Below are 25,182 nucleotides of genomic sequence, written 5' to 3' on the forward strand. Positions count from 1 at the left end.
ATCCAAGTCTGGAGGGAGGTGAGTAGCAAGCTCTGTTGGGACCTGAGGAAGGACAGATAGCTACAGTCCTGGAATGTTGAAGTGGTGCTCTTGGCATTTTTTGTCAAAGTCTGAAGGCATGAGGTTTGGTTAACACTTGCTGAATAGGAGTTGGGCATGACTTATGCCTATAATGTGCTTGTGAGGTGGAGGCAGGTGGATTAGGAGTTCAGGGTAACTTTTGATGTAAATTATTTCTCCAAAACCACATAAAAAATGTGAAGTTGGTTGATGTTGACAGCTTGAAAAGAGAACATTTATTCTAGATCCCAGAGATAGGGTGGAGAGTGACACTCTCAAGTGCTCCAAGCAGAGGGAACAGTGAGTAGAAAGATCCTTAGTACTTCCTTAAAGGAAGGGTTGATGGGTAGAGGATAGGGAAGGAAACACAAGAAGCTTAATGGAGTCGGTTGTTACTTCCTTGGAAGCCTTTGGATCTTACACATAGACACACAAGTAGGTCACAACTACAGCAGCTTGGCCTCTATTTTAGAGTGTGTCAGTAAGCAGGGCAAGCTGAAATCCAGGCTCCTCCCTTCACAGAGCCTAACCACGTGTGACCCAGGAAAAGTGAAAGGAACATCAAGTACAAGTTAGGGTGAGTCAGCCTTGGCTTCTGCCTACTTCTGTGACTGTTAGCTGAATTGGCCCCCTTTTGTCACTTATTCTTTTTAACAACTTAAGGTTTTTCATTTATCTATATCTGCCATTATGTGTGCAGATGCTGTGTGTGTGTCCAAGCCCCTGGAGCTGGAGTAGAGCCAGTTGTCAAGTCATTGACCAGGGGAGCTGGGAACTAAACTGTAGTCCTGGGGAAGAGCATTAAGTGCTCTAACCACTGAGTCGTCTCTCTGACCCATCTCAGCTTTTTTATGGTCCAAGTCTTTAATCTTATTTGTGGGCTTTTGAGATGGGTTTTCTCTGTGTAGCCCTGGCTGTCTTGGAATTTACTATGTAGATCAGGTTGGTCTTCAATTCACAGAGATCACCAGCCTCTGACTCTCAAAAGCTGGGATTAAAGGTGTGCACTAGCACACTGGGCGTTTTTTTCCTTTCTTGTCCATTTTTAATAATAGGGCTTGTACGGCAGCTCAGTGATGCCTGGCATTTGAGATGTTCCCCATGTGATCTTCACTGCAGAAAGGCAGAAGACATTTGTATAGTTGACTCTAACCCTGTGATTAAAACTGCTTTCATTGGTTTCCTGAGAGTAGTTAGCTTATGTTTAAAGGCTGTGTTCTACAGTTCTGGAGATGGAACCCATTTTTTAGTGTCTGCTGGCAAGCACACTAGCCTTGACCTATATCTTGGAGGCCTTGTTTAAAAACATTAGACTGAAGCTGAAGAGATGGCTCCCTGGTTTTGAGCACATGCTGTTCTTGTAGAGGACTTGGGTTTGGTTCCTCTGGAGCTGTTAACAGGTAGTTTACTTGTTACCTGATAAGGAAGTCTGATAGATTAGGTCTTTTGCAAGAGCAGTACATGAGATGTCTTTCTAGCCTTTGTATCATGTTTTCTTAAACTACACATTTGCGTGTGCATGCACATTGCACACACATCTGTTGTGGCACAAGTGGAGGTCAAGACTTGCCGTAAGTCAGTTCTTTCCTTCCCCCTTGGATGGAACTCAGGTTGTCTGGCTTTGTGCCTAGTTCCTTAATCTGTTGAGCCATCTTTTCAGTCTTCCCTGGACATTCCCTTTGAATAGCTGAGATGGAATGCAAGTTCCTATGCATGCTGGGTAACTAGAGACCATGAGCTACACATTATTTTGTTATGAATACACTCACTGTAGCTGTCCTCAGACACACCAGCAGAGGGCATCAGATCCCATTACAGATGGTTGTGAGCCACCATGTGGTTGCTGGGATTTGAACTCTGGAAGAGCAGCTAGTGCTCTTAACTGCTGAGCCATTTCTCTACCAGAGCTACACATTTTAAACCAACGTGTTTGTGATAGATGCTCAGGTAGGGAGACTTCTGTAAATTAAGCGTTTATGTTCTTTCATCAGATTTGAAGTTGGACATGAGCTGAATGCTTTTAGTTGAAATCAAGTAAATGTGTAGGGCCACTGTGAGAATTGCACAGGAAAATACTGTTTGGAAGCCTCCTGGCAGGGAATAAATACTAAAGGAGGGAAGGGATAACCCAGTATGGTGGTGCTCAACTGTGGTTACTTAGGAGGCTGAGGTGGGTGGGTGGTTTTAAGACTAACATGGGCAGTACAGGAAGGCAGCAACAATAACAAGGAAACCAAGCTGGGAAACTTCTGATCCAAGATCTTGTGGAAAAAGAAAAGACAGCTAAAGACTGTAGTGGTCAACTAGCATGTATGCCCTCAGGAGGCTAATTAAGACAGGAAGACTGCAAGTTGGAGGCCAGCTTGTATTATGGAGGTAGACCCTGCCTCAGAAAACTCAATCCCTAGGGTCCACATAGTGTGAGAACCTGTGAGTTGCCACTCAAAGCATTTGAATACTGACACTTTAAAGAAAATCATTAATTGGTCTGCATTTCATATCCCACGTGGCCTCTACTTGGAGTCAAAGCCCTCCCTTGATTCAAAACAAAACACCACGCCTGCCCCTCCCACAAAGAAAAAAGGAAAAGCCAAAAACTACTGTGAATATTCCAAACTCTTAATAGCCAACTCAGGAAGACTTAGGGACCAGCCCATCTTCACAAATAAATGAGTTTTGGATGCGCGGCATCTTGGGGTTTGTAGTTCCAAGGCTCACGGACGCGTAATGGTAGGGTTAGAGAAAACTGCGCATGCGTAGGGAGGCTAGCTGCACGTGTTAAAGGGTTTCTCTCTATATTAGAGTCGCTAGTCTTCCGGAGATTTTCTCAACAGATCTTTGTGATGGGGGCCTCAAATCTTGCTTTTTCATGACTAAACGTTGCTGGGACCGATTGAGCCAATGAGGAGTGGTCTAAGTTGTTTTTTCCTTGAGACATTCCTATATACCTTCACCTGAAGGTAAAAAAAAAAAAAAAAAAAACAACAAAAGCCACAGCAAAATTTATGACAGGACTTGGTTGTACTTTGAGATTAGAATCATGGTTAGTTTAGTAAATACTGGTTTAAGCAGGGCGAGAAGGAAACAAACCTACAGTCAACTGAGCTGTGCTTAAAGCCACGTTTTCAAATAATTTATGACCTGAATAATTACTTAAATAATAAGCTTATGGTCAAGCTTACTTTGGATCATCTCTAACAGAGCAAATTATGCTACATCTACTGAAATAGAGGAGCGGCTGAAGAGCGATTCCCATATCAACATCAGGACTAAGAGAGGATGGAGACAGGAAGAGGGTGAGAGGAAAGCACCAGGGTCTCCAATTCTCCAGTTTTGCGGCTAAAAAGGAAAAACTGCTGGATTTAAACTGCAGAAGCATTCATGATCTGGCTCTTGCCTAAATGCTCTGGGCAGGGACTCTCATCTCACTTTTAAGGTAGGTTAATGGGCTAGGTCTTCAGTTTGAATTTAGCTATCTTTTTTTTATTTAAAAAGTTATAGCCAGGGGCTGAAGAAGTTGACCCAGCGATTAAGAGCACGTGTTGCTTTGCTACCTGGTTTCGAGTGCCAGCACACACACATGGCAGCTCACGACTGTCTTGTAGCTCTAGTTCCAGGAGATTCAACGCCACCCGACAGAAACGTGCTGCACAGACCTAAATGCAGGCAAAACAAACAAATTTAGAAAATTTGCCGCGTGTTACTTTTCAGTTCCATGTAAAAGTGGTAAACAATATTGAACAATAATAACAGACAGTTGCACTTGTAAAACACCAGCACCTCAAGTTGCATACCCTGCCCTTTTTTAAAGTTGGTTTTCTTTTGATTCTTTTTTTATATTTATTTTATGTATGAGTACAATGTAGCTGTCAGACACACACCAGAAGAGGGCATCAGATTCCATTACAAATGGTTGTGATCCACCAAGTGGTTGACCGGGAATTGAACTCAGGACCTCTGAAAGAACAGTCAGTGCACTTAACTGCTGAACCATCATCTCTCCAGCCCCTCTTTTAGTGCTGTTGAGAGGAGCGAAAAGAGAAAGTTACATTTTAACCCCTTCCCGGGTTTCTCTGTGGCCTTGGCTGTCCTGGAACTAGTTCCGCACTCCAGGAGGTGTTGGGGTTAAAGTGCGCCACCACTGCCCGGCTTCATTTAAACTTACTTTTTAATCAAAGTGTTTGTGATATAGCCCAGGCTTTCCTGGTACCAGGGGGGTATGCTGTTGTCTTACTCACTATTTCTACCCCACCCCTCCAACCCAGTTCTGAAGCATACCGGATTGCAAAGTTTACATCTTAGGGAGTTGTAGTAAGGGCACAATTAGCTGAGGTTGAGGGACACCTAGATCCATTACACACCAAGAGCACCCATGCACTACCAAATTTCTGGCTCTAGTAAAATCTGCAGTCAGGGGCGCTGGAGGGATAGCCCGTTTAAGAGTACTGTCGGCTCTCGCAGAGGACCCAGGTTTGATTTCGGCATCCACTTGGCTCACCACCACCAAGTTTCACAGGTGTCCAATGCCTTCTTCAGGTCCCTACGGCACTGCGCGCACGTGGTTCAAGCAAAACACCAATATACGTTAAATAAGAGGAAAGCTGCAGTAAGAAAAAGGAAACGAGACTCTGGGAGGACCTAATGGCTAGAGAAGCCTAGAGGCGGTGCTTGTTCTTTCACGTGACTCAACTTGGCCCAGAGCGCTCTATGCCAGATCACGTGTGAGTGCTTCGCTTTCCGATTGGCTTGGTTAGGCCAGTTTGAACGGCGTACGGAAGCCTAAACTGTTCATTTCGGCCGCGTTTAGTTTTTTTTTTTTTTTTTATTTTTTATTCTCTGTCTCTGGCTCCCTCCTTCCGCGCGAGCCTCTGGAGAAGCTGCAGCACTTAGGCGCCGCCACTGCCTCCCGGGGCCTGGTAGGTGGGCCTCGCTCGGCCGGGGCCCCTTAGCTTCAGCTCACCTCGAACCTCCCTGGGTTCTGGGCCTGCGCCGCGCGCCGCCCAGGCGTCGGGGTCGCGCCCGGCTGAGAGGCGGGGTACCGGGTTGGGCCAGCTCTCGCGGCCGGCAGAACGGGCCGGGCGGGGGAGGGGGAGCTAAGCTGATCTTTAGGGGTGGGGCCTCGGCGCCCGGGCAGGTTCGGGTGCCACGAGATGCGGGCCAGTGGGGCGGCTGGGGTCGGGCTGGAGGGGCCCTGATTGGGGGAATCGTCGGGGGACGTCGCGAGGATCGGGTGTGTGTGTGGGTCTGTTTCGGCTGGGCTTGGTTGGGTCTGATTGGGGGTGGGGGAGACAGCCTTGAAAGTTGAGAGGGGAAGGTTGTTTGGTCCTTATGGGGAGAGGCTTCAGACTTAAGCCCAGAGGGCTTTACTGAGTCTGCGAGGCGGTGATGGGATCCGTTGAGGGTAGCGCACCGGCGAGTGTTTGTGCTGGACTCTTTAAGGGAAGCTGCAGGGATTGGACGGATGGGGTTTCCGACATGAAGTAGTCGGGGGGCTTAGGGGAATTTGATTGGGGGAGCTGCCAGAGATCCGTCAGCGTTAATTCCTGCTGACTGGGGCGGAGGGTAAGGGTAGAGAGGCTTGGCCAGATCTGATTGGGGCAGGCAGTGGGCATTGGGGGCTTTGGTTGTGTGTTGGGCGGTTTTGACTGACACTCATTCAAAGAGACACTGGAGACCTATCGGGTATTGCTTGTATTTTGGTTAAGGAGAGTTACTAGGCCGCGTCTAGGTCAGAAAGGGGGGGCATGCCGGCGTCTACTGAGCTTGTAGAGCCGGTTTAGAAGAAGGAGCAGGGATGAGCCGTGTCTGGGCGCTTAGGGACCTAAAGGAGCTCAGGAATCTAGGAGGCGGCTGGCATCTAGCTGAGCTGGAAGGCTGGATTTTGGGGAAGGGAATCCTCGTGGACTGAGCCTTCACCTGAAAGACCGCTGAGGCGGGGCTCCTCGCCCTCGAGGGAGGCGGAAGCCGTGAGGCCCGTAACCGGGGGCGGCGGTGGCGTGGACCGCTTTGGAAAGAGGGTTCCTCGTTAGGCTCGATGTGGATACGTCGCGCCCCCGCCGCTGGTCCTGATGGCCCGCTTTTATATTCCCCCCACTCGCACTCCCGAGCCCGCGACTGCGTGGCCGAGGATGGCTTAGCTGGAGGGGACCCCGCACTTGGACAGGCGCGGATTGGAGGCCTCTGCTTGTCCGAGGAGAGCGCTTGCGTCTGCATGCAGCCGCCTCTGCCTCGGGGACTCAACTTGGGTCTCACACAGAACTCCAGCGACCCAGCGCTGACCCAGGCTCCTACCCCTGCAGTTCGCCTTGCGCCATGGACTGGCAGCCAGACGAGCAGGGCCTGCAGCAGGTCTTGCAGCTTCTCAAAGACTCGCAGTCGCCCAACACAGCTACTCAGCGCATTGTGCAGGATGTATCCTTCTTTCCTTCTGGGGCTCTTGTGAAGGCAAGAGAGGGAGGGACTACTTGATTCCCAGACGCTTTCTGCTTCAAGAGAACATGACATGGACGAGAATTGATCTTTGGGTTCCATTTCTGGAAGTGGAGAAAATGATGGGGATGCTTGATGTTCACTGAGTACTTAATCCTTTAACTGTTAAAGTGAATGTTGTTAACTTTCCTTTAACGTATGGGGACCTGGAGGCTTAAAAAGGAAAAATGCCTTGGCCAAGCCTCAGCTAGGAACTCGGGTTAAGAAGCCAAGCCTTAGCAGATTGTAGTCCAGTCTGCCTTGTCAGAGTTGGAAACTTTTCCTAGGAGCTTAAAAAAAAAACTGGTTAGTTTTACTAATTTGATACACCTATGAAGAGGGGTCTTCAACTGAAGAATTATCATCTCAATCAGATTGGCCTGTGAGCATGGCTGTGAGGAATTTTCTTGATTAATAATTGATGCTTGGCTGTATAAGAAAGGTTGGGTGTGAGTCAGGGAAGGAACCAGTATGATCCTGTGCAGTGGTTTCTTCAGTTTTATTCCTTGAGTTCCTACTTTGGGACTTCTCCATGATGAGCTAGGCTTGGTTCTTTCAAGTGTTTTATCACAGTAGCAGAGAACCAAGAATAAGTTAAGAATTTTAAATGATGTGGTCATGATAGCATCCACCTTTAATTATGTACAGTGTTCAGGAGGCTGGTGAATTCCAGAGTTTGAGGGCAGCCTGGTCTTATGAAGATATCTCCAATAAAATTAAATGTTTGAAACAGCATCAAGTTTCACTTGGAAATGGGACTAATCCACCACCTTTTCCTGCAGTGCTGAGGACAGAGCATAACAAGCCTGGAGAGTGCTAGTCACTTGCTTTATCCTGAGCTGCACCCCTAAGTCCTGCTCCTGGAACTCAGTCATTCACTTTCTTTGTTTTTCTCTCTTAGTAGGGCTGGAGACCCCATGGTCTGGTCTCGCACATGCTAGATGTATATTTTACTCCAGGGTTATATCCCTGGGCCGTCTTATTAACTTAATAACTTACAACTGTATATGTAGCCCAGGTTTGCCTTGAACTCAGGGTGATCTTCCTGCCCCAGGTTCCCTGGGCATGCACCACACCCAGGTGGCCTTCCATTCTGCTTGAGAAAAGCAGGCATCACTAGTGCCTAGATCAGAAGTGAGTAGCAGTTGCCAGTGCAAGAGAAGTCATCTTTTCCAGCCCTCTCCTGCTTTGGTAAGATATAAAGGTTGTGCATGAAGCCCAGACATGTGCCCAAGCCCCTCTGTGGACTTGATCCTCCTGAGAAGGACGTATGGTGTTGTGAGGTTAGGAACTGATCCGAGTTGTCCCAGGAGTTGGTCACCTAATTGATTTGGTTACCAGCATTTTGAGCAATGTGGCAACGAAAGAATATTGCCTCAGAAAGGTTTTTGACTCTCAAGTTTTTCTTAGGTTTTTTTTTTTTTTTTTGTTTTGTTTTGAGATAAGGTCTTGGGTTCATGCTGGCCTAGAATTCAAGATCTTGCTTCAGCCTCCCTAGTGTTGGGATCACAAACATGTTCCAATATACCTGACTTTCCAAGTTCCTTAACAGCCTGGCAGAAACTTAAACAACTCAACCAGTTTCCTGACTTCAACAACTACCTGATCTTCGTCTTGACCAGACTCAAGTCAGAAGGTATGTTCTCTGTCCCTCCAAGCCACACAGATCTTGCTTCTCCCTTAGTCCTCTGATCTTAGCACTTTCCCCACAGATGAGCCAACCCGCTCTCTGAGTGGCCTCATCCTCAAGAACAACGTGAAGGCGCATTACCAGAGCTTCCCGCCTCCTGTGGCTGACTTCATCAAACAAGAGTGTCTCAACAACATTGGCGATGCCTCCTCTCTCATCAGAGCCACCATTGGTGAGGGGGCTGTGGGGGTCATCATCAAGGACACACTAAGGGCTTGCACTGGGCCAAGAAGCTATTCAACGTGTTCAGGGTATTGCTTACTGAATGCTCCAGCACCCTCTGATAGCACTCTTACTACTGCCATCTGACTGGAGAGGAAACTGAGGCACAGAGATGATAAAGGGACTTGCCTGGCAAGTAACAGCTTGGAAACAAGCCAGGCAGTGCAGGTCAGTCTCCCCCCCCCTTTTTTTTCTTTTTGAGAAAAGGTAGCCCAAGCTGGCCTTAAACTTTCCACTCTTCTGCCTCAGCCTTCTGAGTGCAGTGCCCACAGTCTCAAATGCTGTGCCTGAGGCTCAGCAGTTAGAATACTGCTTCTGCTTCCGCTGTCCAGACAGATCATTAGTGATACCCGCTCAGAATGATTCATACACTGGGAATTAGTTAATGGAGGCGCCTTGTTGAATCCCCGAAGAAGAAACACCTGAGGACATTGCAGCATTGCGGCTAAGGTTTACTTAGGGACATTCTCCTTTAAGCGTTTACACTAAAAGTATTAATAGGTGATTTCTTAGCAGCGCTTGAGTCGAGATCAGAGGACAACACTGGAGAGTCAGTTCTTACCTCCCACCTTGTCAAGATGGTCTCACTTTTTTGCTGCACAATGTATTCCAGACTCATTGGCACAGAAGCTTCCTATCCTTTCTCCTCTCTCAGTAGAAGTGATGGATTATAGGTGCACACTAATGTATCTATATGTGGGTCTGGGGAGCAAGTCTGGGCCAGCAGGCTTAGGTGGTGGGTGGTTTTTACCTGCTGAGTCATCTTCCCAGCTCCAGATTTTTTTTAAAAGTCATTGTTTTTCTTGAAATCTGTCAACTAAACGGTGTTATTTTTTACTTACTTGTCTATGCTGTGTATGGGGATCAGAGGACAGCTTGGTTGTTGGTTTTCTCCTCTTATGTGGGGCACAGGGCTGGAACTCAGGCCATGGTGGGTGGCAGCAAGGGCCTTTAACCACTAAACCATTTTGCTGGCCTCTGTAGACTATTTAAAGGAAAAGACAGGAAAGGAAGCCTTATAAATAAAAGGCTAGGTGTGGTAGCACATGCTTGTAATTTCAGCACTTAGAATTTGAGGCCACCCTGGTCTAAATACTGACTTCTAGGCCAACTCTAGGTGAGATCCTGTCTTAATAAACAAATATATTAATTTTTTAAAAAGGCCAACTCTAGGTGAGATCCTGTCTCAATAAACAAACAAATAACTAGACATGGTGGCCCATGCCTTTAATTTCATTATTTGGGAAGTAGTAGCAGGTGGATTTCTTGAGTTCAAGCAACACTGAGCTGAACAGAGTTCCAGCCCTGTCAAGATTGCAAAGTGAGACTCTGCCTATGAGTTAACAAACATAATATAATGAAGACAGAAAAATAGTACTGAATTAGAGCTAGATGTTTGGACCTGTTGGGTTAAAACAACTGTGGCTCCCAAATACTCAGGGGGAAAACTGAGTCTATACATGCCTAGATTGTTTTTTCCTTAGCAATATAGTGTTTTGTGTGGAGGGTAGAGTGGGGCGTGTAGTGTATATGTGTGGAGGTTAGAGGACAACTTTGAAAGATTGTTCTCTCCTCCCATGTGGGTCCCAAGGATCCAAGTCAGATTGGCAGGGTTGGTGGTAATGCCTTTATATGCTCGGCTGTAATATACTTTGTGTGTGTGTGTGTGTGTGTGTGTGTGTGTGTGTGTATGTATGCTATCTTGCTTGTCCTACAGTATACTTTATAACTATGTATTGACATTATTACAGGAATTTAAGTCATGTAGAGGTGATTTAAAGTCTTTGGGACATAGCTCAGTTGTTACAGTGTGCCTCTACAGGAGGGTGTGGGTAGATTCTGTATAAATATTGTGCCCATTTATGTACTGGGCTTGGTATTGGCCTCTCTGAGAACCTGGAACTAATTCCCCATAAAATATCTGTACTTGAAGAAGCCTTGGAAGAGCTTTGGGGTGCTGGTACTGTTTTTGAAACAGATGCTTGCTACTCAGCCTGGGGTTTCAAACTTGGAATCTTCCTGCCTCAGCCGTCCAAGAACTAGCTTACAGATCCTTACTACAGCGCTTGAGCACAGCTGGTATTTTTTATTGTTTCTGTTGAAAGCTGAGTCATGTGTGGTACAGAGGTTTTGTGAGATGGCCAGAGAGTCTGGGGTCTGTTTCAGACTGGGCTGGCATCCTCACAATCTACCTGGTCATTTTGTCATTTCAGAGAGGCTTCAGTTTTAGGAGTTGGCATCATTTGAGAGTTGGCAGTGCCTCTGCTCTCCCTGCCATCCTTTATTAATGAGTAGTGTGTGCACTGGCCACAATATCCATTTCTGCCTGGTGGCTTCATTGCCCTTAGGCTTCAGATGAAGCCTTCTACTCAGTACCTGTGGATTTTATTATTCTAAGCCAGTTTATTGTAATGTGAACATTAGTTCCGGTGTCAGTATACTTGCTTACTTAAGCAAATATTCCCTGTTGCTCTGTATATGTGTGTACATGCTCACATGCAGGTGTGCATACCCATGCACATAGACAGGGGCCAACGGATACTCTCTTCTCCAGATATCAGGTACTCTGTTCTGGAGCTAGGCTGGAAGCCAGCAAGTCCTGAGATCTTTCTGTCTAACTGATTACTGACATTACAGGTGTATACCACTGTACTAGGCTTTTTATGTTTGTACTGGGAACTGAACTCATGTCTTCATACTGGTCCAGCAAAGCACTCTTACTGAGACATCTCCCCAGACCCTATCCCCAGATTTCTACTTGTCAGTAGAGTCCTCTTTCAGATACCGAGGCTTTTATGACGTGACTATATTTCATCCCCACCACCTTCCTGCTCACAACCTTCTTTCCCACACTGGCCTGTTCTTCTGTTACTACACCAGAACTGCCACACCTCTAGCCAAGATACCTTTGTCCTAGGTGATTGGAGGCCACGTCCTTCAGGTCTTTGCATACATGTCAAGACTGCCATTTTAAAATTGCTTCTCTTTAGCTAGGCCTAGTGACACAGGCCTGTAATTCCAGCTTCTCAAGAAGCTGTGGCAAAATCTGCAAGTTCAGGTCTCGCCTTGGGACCTTAACTCAAAAAAGTTAAAAAAGCAACAATAACAACCACAACAAAATCGGGCCCGGAATTTAGTTCAGCAGGAGAATGCTTGCCCACTGTGCATAGGGCCCTGAGTTCAGTCCTTTGTACTATGAAATAAAAGTAATTGAAAAACAATTTACTCTTTCTGAGGCCACCCGTATCTTTGGCTTATGCATCTTCACCTCATCCCTCTCTCCACTTGTGAAAACAGTGATTTTGGGCAGATCCTATAACAGTTGTGTCATAGTGAGGCTGTGTGCTGAGTCAGGAAGAATGTTTTGCAGAGGGCCTGACACTCTACAATGGAGTGCTCACTTATTCATGAGGCCTGGGTTTTGTCCCCAGCACCCCAAAGAAAGGCTCAGGGTGCCATGCAAGACCTACATGGGAGAGAAAGGGAAAGCTGGTGAGCCAGTCCCTTGGTGGGGAGGGTTGAAGGACACAGTAGGCCCTTGCCCAGCCTGAGCAGCCTCCTTTTCCTGGCTGCCCCAGGCATTCTCATCACCACCATCGCTTCCAAGGGTGAGCTGCAGATGTGGCCAGAGCTGCTGCCCCAGCTGTGCAACCTGCTCAACTCAGAGGATTATAATACCTGTGAGGTATGTGACAGGCAGTACCTGGCCTGGCCCAAGCAGGGACTAGAGCTTAGAGTAGGACTCACAACCATACATCTTTCTGCTTAGGGAGCCTTTGGAGCCCTACAGAAGATCTGTGAAGACTCCTCTGAGCTTTTGGATAGTGATGCTCTCAACAGGCCCCTAAACATCATGATCCCTAAATTCCTGCAGTTTTTCAAGCACTGCAGCCCTAAGATCCGGTATGTGATGTTCCCCAGAGCAGAATGGTCTTAGAGTTGGTAGGCAGATGCAGGAGTCTATAAATGATCCATGCCTTCACTGACTGCTAGGTCCCATGCCATTGCCTGTGTGAACCAGTTCATCATGGACCGGGCCCAAGCACTGATGGACAACATTGATACTTTTATTGAGGTGGGTCACCAGTCTCCAGGTGGATAGGAAGAGGCTAAGGGTCCTCAGGCAGCTGACCTTTTCCTTTTACACAGCACCTGTTTGCCTTGGCTGTGGATGATGATCCTGAGGTGAGAAAGAATGTGTGCCGAGCCCTCGTGATGCTTTTGGAAGTGCGAATTGACAGGCTCATCCCTCACATGCACAGCATCATCCAGGTGCGAATGGTCAACACCAAGGGCCAATGGGTGCCTGGTGGGGTTGGGGAATCCCTCTCATTTGGGCTAGGTCTCAGCCTCTTTCTGTTGCCCCAGTACATGCTGCAGAGGACCCAGGACCACGACGAGAATGTGGCCCTGGAGGCTTGTGAGTTCTGGCTGACGCTGGCCGAACAGCCCATTTGCAAGGAAGTCCTGGCCTCCCACCTGGTCCAGTGAGTACTCTGCCCTGTGCTCTCAGCCTCTCCTCCTCCCTGTGCCTCCCCCTGGCTGCTTTTGTGTACTGTATAGTTAAGTCAGTTTTCTTTGAATCCTGTGTACACTGATTTTTATGGAATGTAGCTTTAATGACTTCAAAAATTAGGTAACAGAAACCAAATGTGGTGGCTTCTTACCCATACCTAGGTTGCCACAGTGGTGTGTAATGAGTTCAAGGCCAATCTGGGTATATAATAAGACTCTGTCTCAAAAAAGAGAAGAAACAACCCTTAAGCAAATCAAGGCTTCAGGATGACTGGCTCTAGATTCTTAGAGAGGGGCATCCACTTTTCTTTTGGGTGTGGCCCTCCTGGGTAAGTAATACTGTAGCTCTGACTCTTTTCTTTTTGATTTTGAGACAGGAGAGTAGCCCTGGCTGTCCTGGAACTCACCCTTAGACCAGGCTGACTCAGAACTTAGAGAGATATACCTCCCTGCCTCTGCCCCCCGGGTGCCTACTACTGTCCTATGGCTTGGTGTTCTTCAGTTTAGGAGTTCAGAGTCTCTTGAGTGGTACTTTAACAAGAGCTTAGTTTTTTGTTTTTTTGTTTTTGTTTCTTTGTTTTTGTTTTTTTGAGACAAGTGTGCCTAGAACTTAGACTCTTCAAGTGCTAGGTTTAGAGACATGTGGCACCATTGTTTGAGCCCCCTTGTCTTGACCATTTTGGATCACTTGGCCATCTCAGATTATTGATAGCAAGTAGGAGTTGTGGCTAGAGGGAGAGAGGTCTTTGAGGAGGATTGAGACTTGCAGAGAGGGGTGGACAGGAAGTGTGTCAGTTCTCATACCTAAAGTTGTCATGCTCCAGTTGTTTCGACCACACTGTCTGCTTGTTTCCTGCCAGCAGCCCAGCAGCTTTGTCTTAAGAGTGCCTGGCTAACGGTCAGATATCTGTGTTTTGTGTAGTGCTGGGGGGGCAGCATTGCTGAAGGTTTTCAGGGTTCTGTCATTTGTTGTGTTTGGGTCAAGAGGCTCTGTGCTGTTATCTGTCACTGAGAGTGACAGATAAAGCAGCTGGATGTGGCTATAAACACTTTTTGAAAAAAATTATTTTATGTGAGTACACTGTAGCCGTCTTCAGACACACCATAAGAGGGCATTTGATCCCATTACAGATGATTGTGAGCCACCATGTGGTTGCTGGGAATTGAACTCAGCCCCGGCTGTAAACACTTATAATCACAGTGTTGGAGGTTGAGGCAAAAGGATCGTGTTTTTTTTTTTTTTTTAAACAATTTTATATTATGTCTAAATGTATGTCAGTGGTTTGTCTGCATGTATGCCTACACCACAAGGATGCAGTGCCCACAGAGGCCAAAGGAAGCTATTGTGTTCCTTGGGGCTGCAGTTAGAGCAACTCATGATCATAACTGCTCAGCTATCTCTCTAGCCTCAAGAAGGTGTACAATTTCTAGGTCAGCCATGGCTACATAGACCCTGTCTCAAAAGGAGAGGAAAAAAATTGTGTCTCCTAATCATGGTGGCTGAAAATATGCTGCTAATTCCCTGAAGGGAAGTGAACAGAAACAGGACGTAGGGATGTGGGTGTGTTGAGCATCGTCTGCCCTTGCTCAGCATTCGTACTCAAACCTCTGCTTCCTTGTCAAGATGGGTACCTAGCATCCTTACAGTTTCTTTCCCAATAGGTTGATCCCTATCCTCGTGAATGGAATGAAGTACTCTGAAATTGACATCATCCTTCTTAAGGTCAGCCAGGGGTATCCACAGCTGGCTATGGGTGGTCAAGAACATATGGGTGTGGGGTTGGAGGTCTCCAGCCAGTGCTGAGAAATCTGCATGGGCTGGTCCCTAGGGGGATGTGGAAGAGGACGAGGCAGTACCTGACAGTGAGCAGGACATCAAGCCACGTTTCCACAAGTCACGGACAGTGACATTGACCCACGAGGCTGAGCGGCCTGATGGCTCTGATGATGCTGAGGATGATGATGATGACGATGCTTTGTCGGACTGGAATCTGAGTAGGTAGTAGGCTGGCTCTGCAGGGAGAGGGTGAGAAACTGGTGAGAAGCACTTGATAAAGAATTGGTCTCAGGGCTGAGATAAAGGGGTTGAATACCTACCCCACAGACCTCCCTGAGCCTTATTGTCCTCCTTCAGGGAAGTGCTCAGCAGCTGCACTGGATGTCCTTGCCAATGTCTTCCGGGAGGAACTGCTGCCTCATCTACTTCCCCTACTCAAGGGCCTCCTATTCCATCCTGAGTGGGTAGTCAAGGAGTCAGGGATCCTGGTGCTGGGTGCAATCGCCGAGGGTGAGTCTCCTACATTTGTTGGCACTTGCCTGAAATGACCTAAGTAGTGGATGCAGCTAGCACAGGCCAAGGCTCCTCAGCCTTTTTTTTTTTAATCTTTATTCTTGTTTTGAGACAAGGTTTCTCTGTGCAGCTTTGGCTGTCTTAGAATTTTTTCTATAGATTAGGCTGGTCTTGAACTCAGAAATACCCTCTGTTTGGATTAAAGGCTTGAGCCACAACCATCTGGCTTATCTTTTCCAAATAGTTCTGTGATCTCATTCTTTGCCAGGCTTGGCTTGAAAGGTGTCTCCCTCCCGCTAGCAAATTCTCAGTACACCAGCCCTCCCCCATCCCCATTAACAGGTGATTCTGTAATGGTTCAAGCACATAGGTCGTAGCTATAGTGCCCACTGCAGGCCCTACCTCAATACCCATCCCACTTGGGTACCCCTTGCATGAGAATTTATTCAGGGGAACTCCCTCCCTCTGCATACCCAGTGCCAGTCTCAGGCTTCATACATGGCCAAACAGCAAAGCAGTCTGGCACCACTCCCCACCATTTCCCAGTGTGTAGCTGGGCTGAAACCTGATTCTTGCTGTTAGGCTGTCCATTAGAATTAGAAGTGCCTAGATATGGAGTTTCCTTAACTTTAATGTAGTATTAAGCTGAGCACAGTGGTGTGCATACTGGAAGTTACCAACCTGGGGGAGGACTACTGCAAATGTGAGGCCAGTGTAGTCTACACTAGGGAGATAACCAAAACCAAAGCCCACAGGGTGTCCTATAGTTGGCATAACATTTGAGCTTCTTTTCCTCCACAAGACATAGGATATAGACTGTGGCCATTTTTTGCATGAGAGGCTATCTCAACACCCAGAATTGTCACCTAAACTGCAGGCACTGGGCAGGTGAGAGCTTTCAGTCTGGAGAGCTGTTTAATACCTGTGTGGTTTGGACTGGATACAGTGTATCACTACAACATTTGTCTGGATTTTAAGGCTCTGGGTTCCACATTAAGAAATGGATTCATTTCTTTCTTGCTGATGTTGCTGTCTCAGATTATCATGCAATAGTGTACGTGGTATTTTATGAGATAGTCTTGCTATGCTGTGATTTCTCCTGACTCAGACTCCCTAGTGTTGGGATAACAGGAGTGTATCACACCTGACTCAGAGTAGGATCTAGTCTTGAACTTGAGGCAATCCTGCCTCTGCATCCAGAGTAGTATCACCTGTGAGTATGTTGAAGCAACCCAGTTAAGTCTACTCTGTTCTAGAGGCAATGAGAGAGATCTAGAGAAGTTGATTCCAGTAATAAAAGATGTGTTCATATTTGGGCCTATGCTTTGATTCCCAGCACTCAGGGAGCAGCAGAGAAGGCAGATCTCTTGAGTTCAAGGCCAGCTTGATATGCACTTTAAGTTCTCGAAAGTCAGGGTGAAACTAGGGGGTGGGGACTAGCATACATAAAGCCTAAGGTTTTATTCCTAGTTCTGAGAAAACAAAACAAAACAAAAACCCACCAAACAAAAATTAAAGTAAACAACTATAAAGTTAAAGTAAGGGCTGGAGAGATGTCTTAGTGGTGAGAGCATTTGATGCTCTTTCAGAGAGCAGGCTTTAGTCCTGGTACCCATGTGCTCTTTATGAGTTTCTGTAATTGACCTGTGAATCCTCTTCTGACCTAGGCACTTACACACACCATGCACACACCTGTGCTCACTCGGCAACACCCCTCATACACTAAGATAAAATAAGTCAAGAGGGGCTGGGAGGAAGAGAGAGAGACAGACCAGACAGACAGAGGGAGGGCGGTGGGGAGAGAAGTACAAGTATAGAGGGTTTCAGGTTGAGAATCACTTCTGTCCAGTCTAATGACACCTACTTCCCTAAGTAATCCTGCAGTGTTGATCATTGTTTTGTTTTGAAGTGGGAGGTGGGACAGGTAGGCTGTTTTCCTCCATGATTATTTTGGGCTCCTGCTTTACAAGTTTGGGGTTTTGCCCAGCTAGAATTTGGACCACCTTCAGCTGCAGTGTATCTGCTGTGTCCCCTTTTGCTTCTGCCTTTTATAGGCTCTTTGAAGAGCCTCAGTTTTTCCACCTATCATGTTGGGTTGGATATGCCCCAGCCTTCTCTTAAAAGCCCTCCTGTCTCCTGGTAACTGCAGGCTGCATGCAGGGAATGGTGCCCTATCTACCTGAGCTGATCCCACACCTTATCCAGTGTCTGTCAGACAAGAAGGCCCTGGTCCGCTCCATTGCCTGCTGGACGCTGAGCCGCTATGCCCACTGGGTAGTCAGCCAGCCACCAGACATGCACCTCAAGCCTCTGATGACAGAGCTGCTCAAGCGCATCCTGGATGGCAATAAGAGGGTACAGGAGGCAGCCTGCAGGTGAGCCTTGACTCCTGACCCCTGTCCTTAAAGTGGCCCTCACCCTGGGAAATGATGATGCCTATGACTGCTGACAAGACTCTGATCTCTGTCGTATTCGTACTGGCTGATCCTGGATCCACCCTCCTTAGATCCACCTACCTGTGCTGCTGCTCCATCTGCTGGAGTCCTAAGCTTTTTCTTCCCATCTTCTCTCCAGTGCATTTGCTACCCTGGAGGAGGAGGCATGCACAGAGCTGGTGCCCTACCTCAGCTATATCCTTGATACTCTCGTTTTTGCCTTTGGCAAATACCAGCATAAGAACCTGCTCATCCTCTATGATGCCATTGGCACCCTGGCCGACTCTGTGGGCCACCACCTCAATCAGCCGGTGAGACTCTAGACACACTCTGTTCCGTCTTGTGTCCCTTAACATCTGGTGTTTTGGTATCTATCTTGTTACATGCCAAGGATGTGGCCATGACCTTGTCAGGCAGGCTGAAGCCTTTAGCCACCCTTACTCTGCTTCCAGCTGAGTGGGGCGCCAAGCCAGCTCGGTCAGTCAACAGGCTCTAGGGAGAGTCCAGGATTAAAGAGAAAAATGACAACTAGACAACACTATAGCATGATCCCAGCCAGTTCTGAGGCGGGTTTTTTTTCCCCCAATTTGCTTTTATACTATTTTAAGTACTTGCAAGTAATAAGGTCAGTACTAGGTACAAGCCAGGCAATAAAAGTCCCATGATTACTAAGGGCTTATCAGGATGACCAAGATAATCTGAGCCTACTTCCCTGTCCTGGCCCTAGGTCAAATTTCTGCCAAGTTTCTAGAAGCAGCCCCCAAAGCTCTTGAGTGGGAGAGTGGGAGACAACATGGCCTGTGCTGTGCTGGGAGAGTGCCAGGCCTGGGCTACCAGCAGGCCCTGCCCAGCTTCCTGGGAGTGGGAGGAAGCGACATACAAGATGAGAATAATCAGGAGCACAGATCTTTCCTTTAAGGAATGGCACTGAGTTAGGCTGCCACAGCCATTTCAGGAAGCCCACTTCCCCACTCCTCTCCAGGAATACATTCAGAAGCTGATGCCTCCACTGATCCAGAAGTGGAATGAGCTCAAAGATGAAGACAAGGACCTCTTCCCCCTGCTGGAGGTGAGTGGGCTCAGGTCTTTCCCTCAGAGCCTTCCCTCCTGGCCTGGGCTTACCTTTTCCCTTTTCCCTGCTAGTGCCTATCATCTGTGGCCACTGCCCTGCAGAGTGGCTTCCTGCCCTACTGTGAGCCTGTCTACCAGCGCTGTGTTACCCTGGTGCAGAAGACACTAGCCCAGGCTATGGTGAGCACCCTGGGCCTCCGGACCACTTGCTCTACTGCCCAGGCCCTAGACCGCTTCCCTCATCTGTCTCATTTATATCTAGATGTATACACAACACCCAGAACAATATGAGGCCCCAGACAAGGACTTCATGATTGTTGCATTGGACCTGCTTAGTGGCTTGGCTGAGGGCCTCGGTGGCCACGTGGAACAGCTGGTAGCTCGAAGTAACATCATGACATTGCTCTTCCAGTGTATGCAGGTGAGTGGGTACCCAACATGAGACCTTCCTAAGTCAGGATGTGTGCGCGCATGCGCGCGCGCGTGCGCGCACACACACACACACACACACACACACACACCCCTACACCTCCTGGCTGTCCTGGAACTTGCTCTGTAGACCAGGCTGGCCTCACACTCAGAGATCTGCCTGTCTCCAGTATGCTGGGATTAAAGGCACATGTTACTACTGCCCAACTAACATCTAGATTTACAAACAAGTAAATGAATAAATGTATGTTGGGCGGTTCCTCAGGAATAATACCTGGATTTTTTCTGCCCTCCCCCACACAGGTGTGCACTCACACCCTTCCCACTCATGTGGAACATAGAACAAACTGATCTGCAAAATTTGTGGTGCACAGCCTTAATCCCAGTGCTTTAAGATCCAGAGGCATAGGCAGGTGGATTTCTGAGTTCCAGGATAGAGGCTATGTAGTGAAAGCTTGTCTCTACAACAACAAAACAGAATATAGGTACCGGGGTCAGTGACGCAAGTGTCTGCTAGAGAAGAACAGGGACCTGAGCTTCATCACCACTATCTGTGCAAAGAGCTGGGGTAGGTGCTGAAGAGGTAGCTTTGGTTAAAGGCACTTGCTGTTCTTCCAGAGAACCTATGTTCGGTTCCAGCACCAACACCAGGCAGCTAATAATGACAACTGCCTACTTTAGCTCCCCAGAGACCTGTCTTCTTCTATTTTGTCTTTTTTTTTTTTTTTTCCAGAGCTGAGGACCGAACCCAGGGCCTCATGCTTGCTAGGCAAGCGCTCTACCACTGAGCTGAATCCCCAACCCCTGTCTTCCTCTTCTAATCTCCAAGGATACCTATAAATGTGTACAACCCTCTCAACCAACATCCACATAATTAAAGATGGAAATAAAATGGGTGCAGCTGCATAGAGGTGCCTGCGACTCAAAGCACTGGGGAAGTAGAGGCAGGAGGATTCCTGGGGTTTCTGGCCAGTTTGTCTAGCTGAGTTTTAGTGAGCTCAGGTTCAGAAAGAAACTATTCCTCAACTACGATAGGGTAGCAACTGAGGGTGCACACTAGTGCCACACAGTTGGGCATGATGGTGACTGTGAGAGGCTTAGGCGGGAAGACGGCAGGTCAGCCAGGTCTGTGCATCAAGACCCTGCATCAAAGAGAACTGTTACTTTGTGGTTTGGAGAGAGGGCGTGGGTGGTAATAAAACAGGGTTCTGGAGAAATTTAAAAGTAAATGCTTACCAATAAATTTCACCAGTCCTGGAAAACAGGCTGTAGTATATATAATAGGAGAAGGCTAGTGGAATAAGGGACTGCCCTCACCTCAGCCAGTCTTGGTGGTCAGGATGTGCTCTAGGGACTGTGCCACCTCAGATGGCTTAGATGAAAGGAGTTGAGCCTGTCATTTCTGCCATCTTTCCCAACTCTAGGATTCCATGCCTGAGGTCCGGCAGAGCTCCTTTGCCCTTCTGGGAGACCTTACCAAAGCCTGCTTTATTCACGTCAAGCCCTGTATTGGTAGGCTACCCCCTTTCCCCCTAATCTCATGACCCCAGTGTTGGCCTCAAGTGATGGAGACATAACCCTGGGAGGCCCATGACCGGACTGGGATGTATTCGTACTGTCTGATGGGGCCTGCCCAGTCAGTTCTGGTAGCTTGGCCTCATTGGCCTTTTCTGCTCAGTTTTTTTTTTTTTTTTTTTTTTTTTTTCTTTTCCTCTCCCTGCTTTTCTTTGTATTAGCTGAGTTCATGCCTATTCTGGGCACCAACCTGAACCCTGAGTTCATCTCTGTCTGCAACAATGCCACCTGGGCCATTGGGGAGATCTGCATGCAGATGGGTGAGTGCCCTGACCGTGGCAGACTGCCTCTTCATAGGTCTGCTTCCACCCTGGAGTCACGGTTTTATTCTTAATTGGTCAGGGGGAAGAACATGCTTTGATTTCCCTGACAGGTGAAGTCCAATAACTGAAGGGCCATTTATGATACGGGGTTCCTACTGGACCATCTCATGGGATTGTTTTTCTGAAATGTCCACTGGGATCAGTGACTTTGGCCTCCTGTCCTGTCCTTAGGGAAGACTGGTGGAGTAGTCTTGTCACCTGTGGGTAGTGACTTCAGAGACTCTTTTGGGTGGTTCTGTTATATGTTGGCTGTGAACTTCATGGGGAGCATCCCAAGGAAGTTTTTGTTCTCTCAGGCTTTGCAGTGTGCCAGTCTGTGTGAAACTGGGGTCACAAGTGAGGTCAGCCATACCCAGCTGGTACTCTGTGGGTGGAGTGGGCAGGGCAGGGCTCTGAATGGCTGCTTTCTAGGGGCAGAGATGCAGCCCTATGTGCAGATGGTCCTCAACAATCTGGTGGAGATCATTAACAGGCCCAACACGCCCAAGACTCTGCTGGAAAACACAGGTGAGTACCAGGCCAGGACTAAGGGGATAGTTCCAAAAAGTGTCTTAACACCTGAAATAGGAACTGGGAAGAACCCAAGGAAGAATACTGACTTTAGAATATATAAATGGGAAGAGATCCAGGCCGGGTGGGGAGGACACATCTATGGGCCAAACTCAAGGGCCCAGGATAGCCACAGGATCATTCAGTTGGGGCCTGTGGGGCGGGGCTCGGTGCCTCCTGTCAGAGGCCCCGCCACGTACCGTCCCGGGGCCACTCGGGGTTGCAGGTCGCCTGACGAGTCCCTCTGCCATTCCAGCCATCACCATCGGCCGCCTGGGCTACGTGTGCCCACAGGAGGTGGCACCCATGCTGCAGCAGTTCATCCGGCCTTGGTGTGTGCCTGCCTGGGTGGGGCCTGTTGGGGGTGGGCAGGACAGCTGTACCCCCACAGGGCCACCCCCATGGATGCATGTGGGAGACCTCTACCCACTGACACCCACCCCGCCCATTCCCTCCATCCATCCTTCATCTGTGCTTGCCCAGCCCCAAGTCCATCCACTGACCTGCTGCCCTCCTCCATGGCCAGGTGCACGTCCCTTAGGAACATCCGGGACAACGAGGAGAAGGATTCTGCCTTCCGAGGCATCTGCATGATGATTGGTGTCAATCCTGGGGGTGTTGTGCAGGTCCGGGAAGCGGGGCTCAGAGGGCAGGGCGGGGGCTGGCTTGGGCGGCCCCTCACATGGGATCCGTCATGTTTCAGGACTTTATTTTCTTCTGCGATGCTGTAGCCTCCTGGGTGAGCCCGAAGGATGACCTTCGGGACATGTTTTATAAGGTGAGGCTACTGGTGGTCTCACGGGAGTTCTGGGTGATAGGCACCAGGCTTGCCCCAGCCCACTGTAACCCTGCCTCACTGCAGATCCTCCATGGCTTCAAAGACCAAGTTGGGGAGGAAAACTGGCAACAGTTCTCAGAGCAGTTCCCACCTCTGCTCAAGGAGAGGCTGGCAGCCTTCTATGGGGTCTAGGTGAACGTGGAGACCACCAGGTGAGCAGGTCTCCCAGCTGTCGGGCCTATTGGAGAGTGAAAAGGATGAGGACACTGAACCCTCCCTTTCCCCTACAGGTTTTTGTCTGCGTCATCGTCGGAGGGTGTGCTGGGGAATGTGCTGCTTCCAGAAGTCACTGTGCCCTGGTCGAGGGGGGTTAGGGAGGAGTGAGTGGGACCTAAATCCAGGTGCAACCCAGTCTGTGCATCTGTCCATCTCTCGGTCCACTTGCCCCACCGGGCCTGATGAGTGGGCAGGTGGGTGGTGACTCCATTCTCATCCTACAAATAGGGAGGGGGGTGGGACTTCTTGGTGGGCAAGAGTTCTCTGGGCTCTAATCTGGGTCATCTTGGGCAGCCCACTTGGGCCAGCCATGTGGGAGGGAGGAATCCATAAGGCCTACCGAATCCGGTGTCAGATAAGGCAAGGGAATTACAGGTGGGGAGGGGGGTTCCTTGTAGAGAAGCATACACTCACATATACACATGTGGACACACGCATGTGCGGGCACCACAGCCAGCTAGGCTGGGCCAACCGCCCCACCATTTCCTCGACTGCATGGAGACAGTAGAATTAGTGAACCCCCAAATTATGCCTATGGCCTTCTGTGTACCTTGCATCTAGAGTATAAGAAGCTTCTGCTGTTTTGCCAGAATTGGTGGTAATTGGGAGGGCTGGGAGGTTGGGGGACCTCGGCTGGGCTCTCAGGGCCAAGGGAGGAGGGTGATCATTTTGGGTCTGCCGTCTCAGCACTTGCTCACTTGGGACCTGCTCCATATACTTCCTGCCAGCTTCATGGCAGCCTCATGTGTGTCCCCATTGTCGCCACATCCTAGCCAGCAGCACAGTGGGGACCATTGGAGCAGCTGAGACTGGCTTGAGGCTACCCTGTACCCTTTTCCTGTGCTCCAAGGGTATTTAAAGGCACAGGCCTGGGACTAGTTTTCCCTGAGAAAGCAAAGGGCTGCCAGGGCCTGGTCTCTTTGAGACAGCTGTAAGGACAGTCTAGTGCTCTGTTCTGAGAAGCCCGCTCAAGAGCTGGGGCAACGGTACATGATTGAGAACAAAGGACAGAAGTTTACTGGGTCCATCAAGATATGAAGGCTTAGAGGAGCAGGGTGTACCCAGGGCCTCAAACTTTGTCCCTTTTGGGACTTAACGTTTATCAGTGTCAACTGGACTCAGACCACACCAGATTGGTACACTGACTCTAAAAATCTTTGATGAAATTGGTTGGGAATGCCATCAAGGTGGGAGGGGCTTCCCAAGAGGAGAGGGGCATGATTATTTCCAAATTAGCTATGGAAATCAGTCTTGTAAGATCCCTGAAATTTTCCTCTATCCCCATCGTTGCTTCCTACATTTTTGGGAGCCCATTATATTTTGGGCTTTGACTGGAGTTCTGCATATTAGGGCCTGCTCCATCATCCCTCCGAGGACCTGGACCCTTCCAGGCCTTGTATCTTTTCTCAAGTAGGGTCAGGCCCTGCGTCTATTCCCAGGGACACTTAGTACACATTCCATAACTCAGCTAGTGGTCCCCATCCCTCCAGCCTGAAATTTGAGCAGGTCTCTGGAAGCCATTTGTAGGAAAAAATTTTTTAAAGAAATACCATTAGCTTTCTGGTAATTCCACTTCTTAGGAGCATCCTCTGCTGGGTCTTGGGGTGTATTGATGGATTGACTGTCTGATGTGGTTGTGACTCCTCTTTGTCCAAGGGGAGAGTTTCAACTGCTTTCAGGAAAAGGGAGCCCAATTCTTTCATTTCCCTTTTTTATTTTATTTTATTATTTTTTTAAAGAAATTATTTAATTTTTTAATTTATTTTTTAGTTGGTTTTTGCACAATGAAGTTTCAGTTTCTTAACCTACCTTGTCCAGGGCTGCTGACATGGACTGACCTTGATCTGTAGCCTGCCCTGCTGCCTTTTCCCTGAATCTTTTATTTCTGTTACCCCATGGGCTCCCAGGTCTATCCATCTGTTACTGTGCTGTGCTGGGGACTAGCGCCTAGGTGGCGTGAGATTCCACTCGTGTAGAACTTTGTTGAGTAAAGGTCAGTTTCTTGTGAAACCCTTGGCGTCTTATTTCCTAAGTTGTAGAGGTGGGGCTCAATGTAACTCCACTACTGTGGAAGTGGGAAGGGTAATATGTGGGCCCAGGGGGAATAAAGTAGAGAATGATATAGCAGAACACTTGCTGTTTTCTCTTGGAATCCGAGGGTGCGCACACACAGGTGATATACTGACTGAGGCAGGAGGATGTCAAGTTTGAAGTCGGCCCCGGCTGATTATCCTGTCTCAGTGGAGAGTGGAGATGAATAGAATTCCATTTATGAAGTAAAATTGAGGCTAGTGGTAGCCAATTCAGCTAGATTACATAGTTGTAGCTTTTATTCCCAGAACTTGAAGAGAATGACTAAGGAAGCTTCCTCTGTTTTCACCTTTGTAAGGTGGGAAGGTGTGAGAGGGTGACTAAACATGGTGTCTCATCTCCTTGCCAGTTACCAACCCAGCAAAGGGCTGCCATCCCGTAAACTCATTTGCAGACAACAGAACGTTGGA

At 48.3% G+C, this 25,182-nt stretch overlaps 1 protein-coding gene across 5 annotated transcripts; it reads left to right on the plus strand.

Annotated features, from left to right (window-relative positions):
• Window positions 1-4,902: 4,902 nt before the first annotated feature.
• On the plus strand, window positions 4,903-24,713 carry TNPO2 (transportin 2). Of its 5 annotated transcripts, none has more exons than XM_080936763.1 (25): window positions 4,903-4,976; window positions 6,360-6,471; window positions 8,089-8,164; window positions 8,241-8,390; window positions 12,019-12,125; window positions 12,210-12,343; window positions 12,434-12,515; window positions 12,590-12,712; window positions 12,809-12,927; window positions 14,618-14,678; window positions 14,785-14,950; window positions 15,090-15,242; window positions 17,395-17,620; window positions 17,820-17,991; window positions 18,663-18,749; window positions 18,824-18,931; window positions 19,014-19,172; window positions 20,605-20,692; window positions 20,917-21,015; window positions 21,490-21,585; window positions 21,854-21,959; window positions 22,154-22,253; window positions 22,331-22,405; window positions 22,490-22,617; window positions 22,696-24,713. In XM_080936763.1, exons 2-24 carry the CDS (start codon window positions 6,373-6,375, stop codon window positions 22,595-22,597), a joined length of 2,694 nt encoding a protein of 897 aa, XP_080792889.1. In that variant the 5' UTR covers window positions 4,903-4,976; window positions 6,360-6,372; the 3' UTR covers window positions 22,598-22,617; window positions 22,696-24,713. The 5 variants fall into 5 exon arrangements, with proteins under 5 accessions (XP_080792889.1, XP_080792888.1, XP_080792891.1 ...); XM_080936762.1 differs by having other exon boundaries at window positions 4,926-4,976; window positions 6,317-6,471; XM_080936765.1 differs by having other exon boundaries at window positions 4,926-4,976; window positions 6,317-6,471; window positions 21,884-21,959.
• The last annotated feature ends 469 nt before the right edge of the window (window positions 24,714-25,182 follow it).

The sequence above is a fragment of the Micromys minutus genome (assembly GCF_963924665.1).
Source record: "Micromys minutus genome assembly, chromosome: 24".
In the NCBI taxonomy this organism is placed as follows: Eukaryota; Metazoa; Chordata; class Mammalia; order Rodentia; family Muridae; genus Micromys; species Micromys minutus.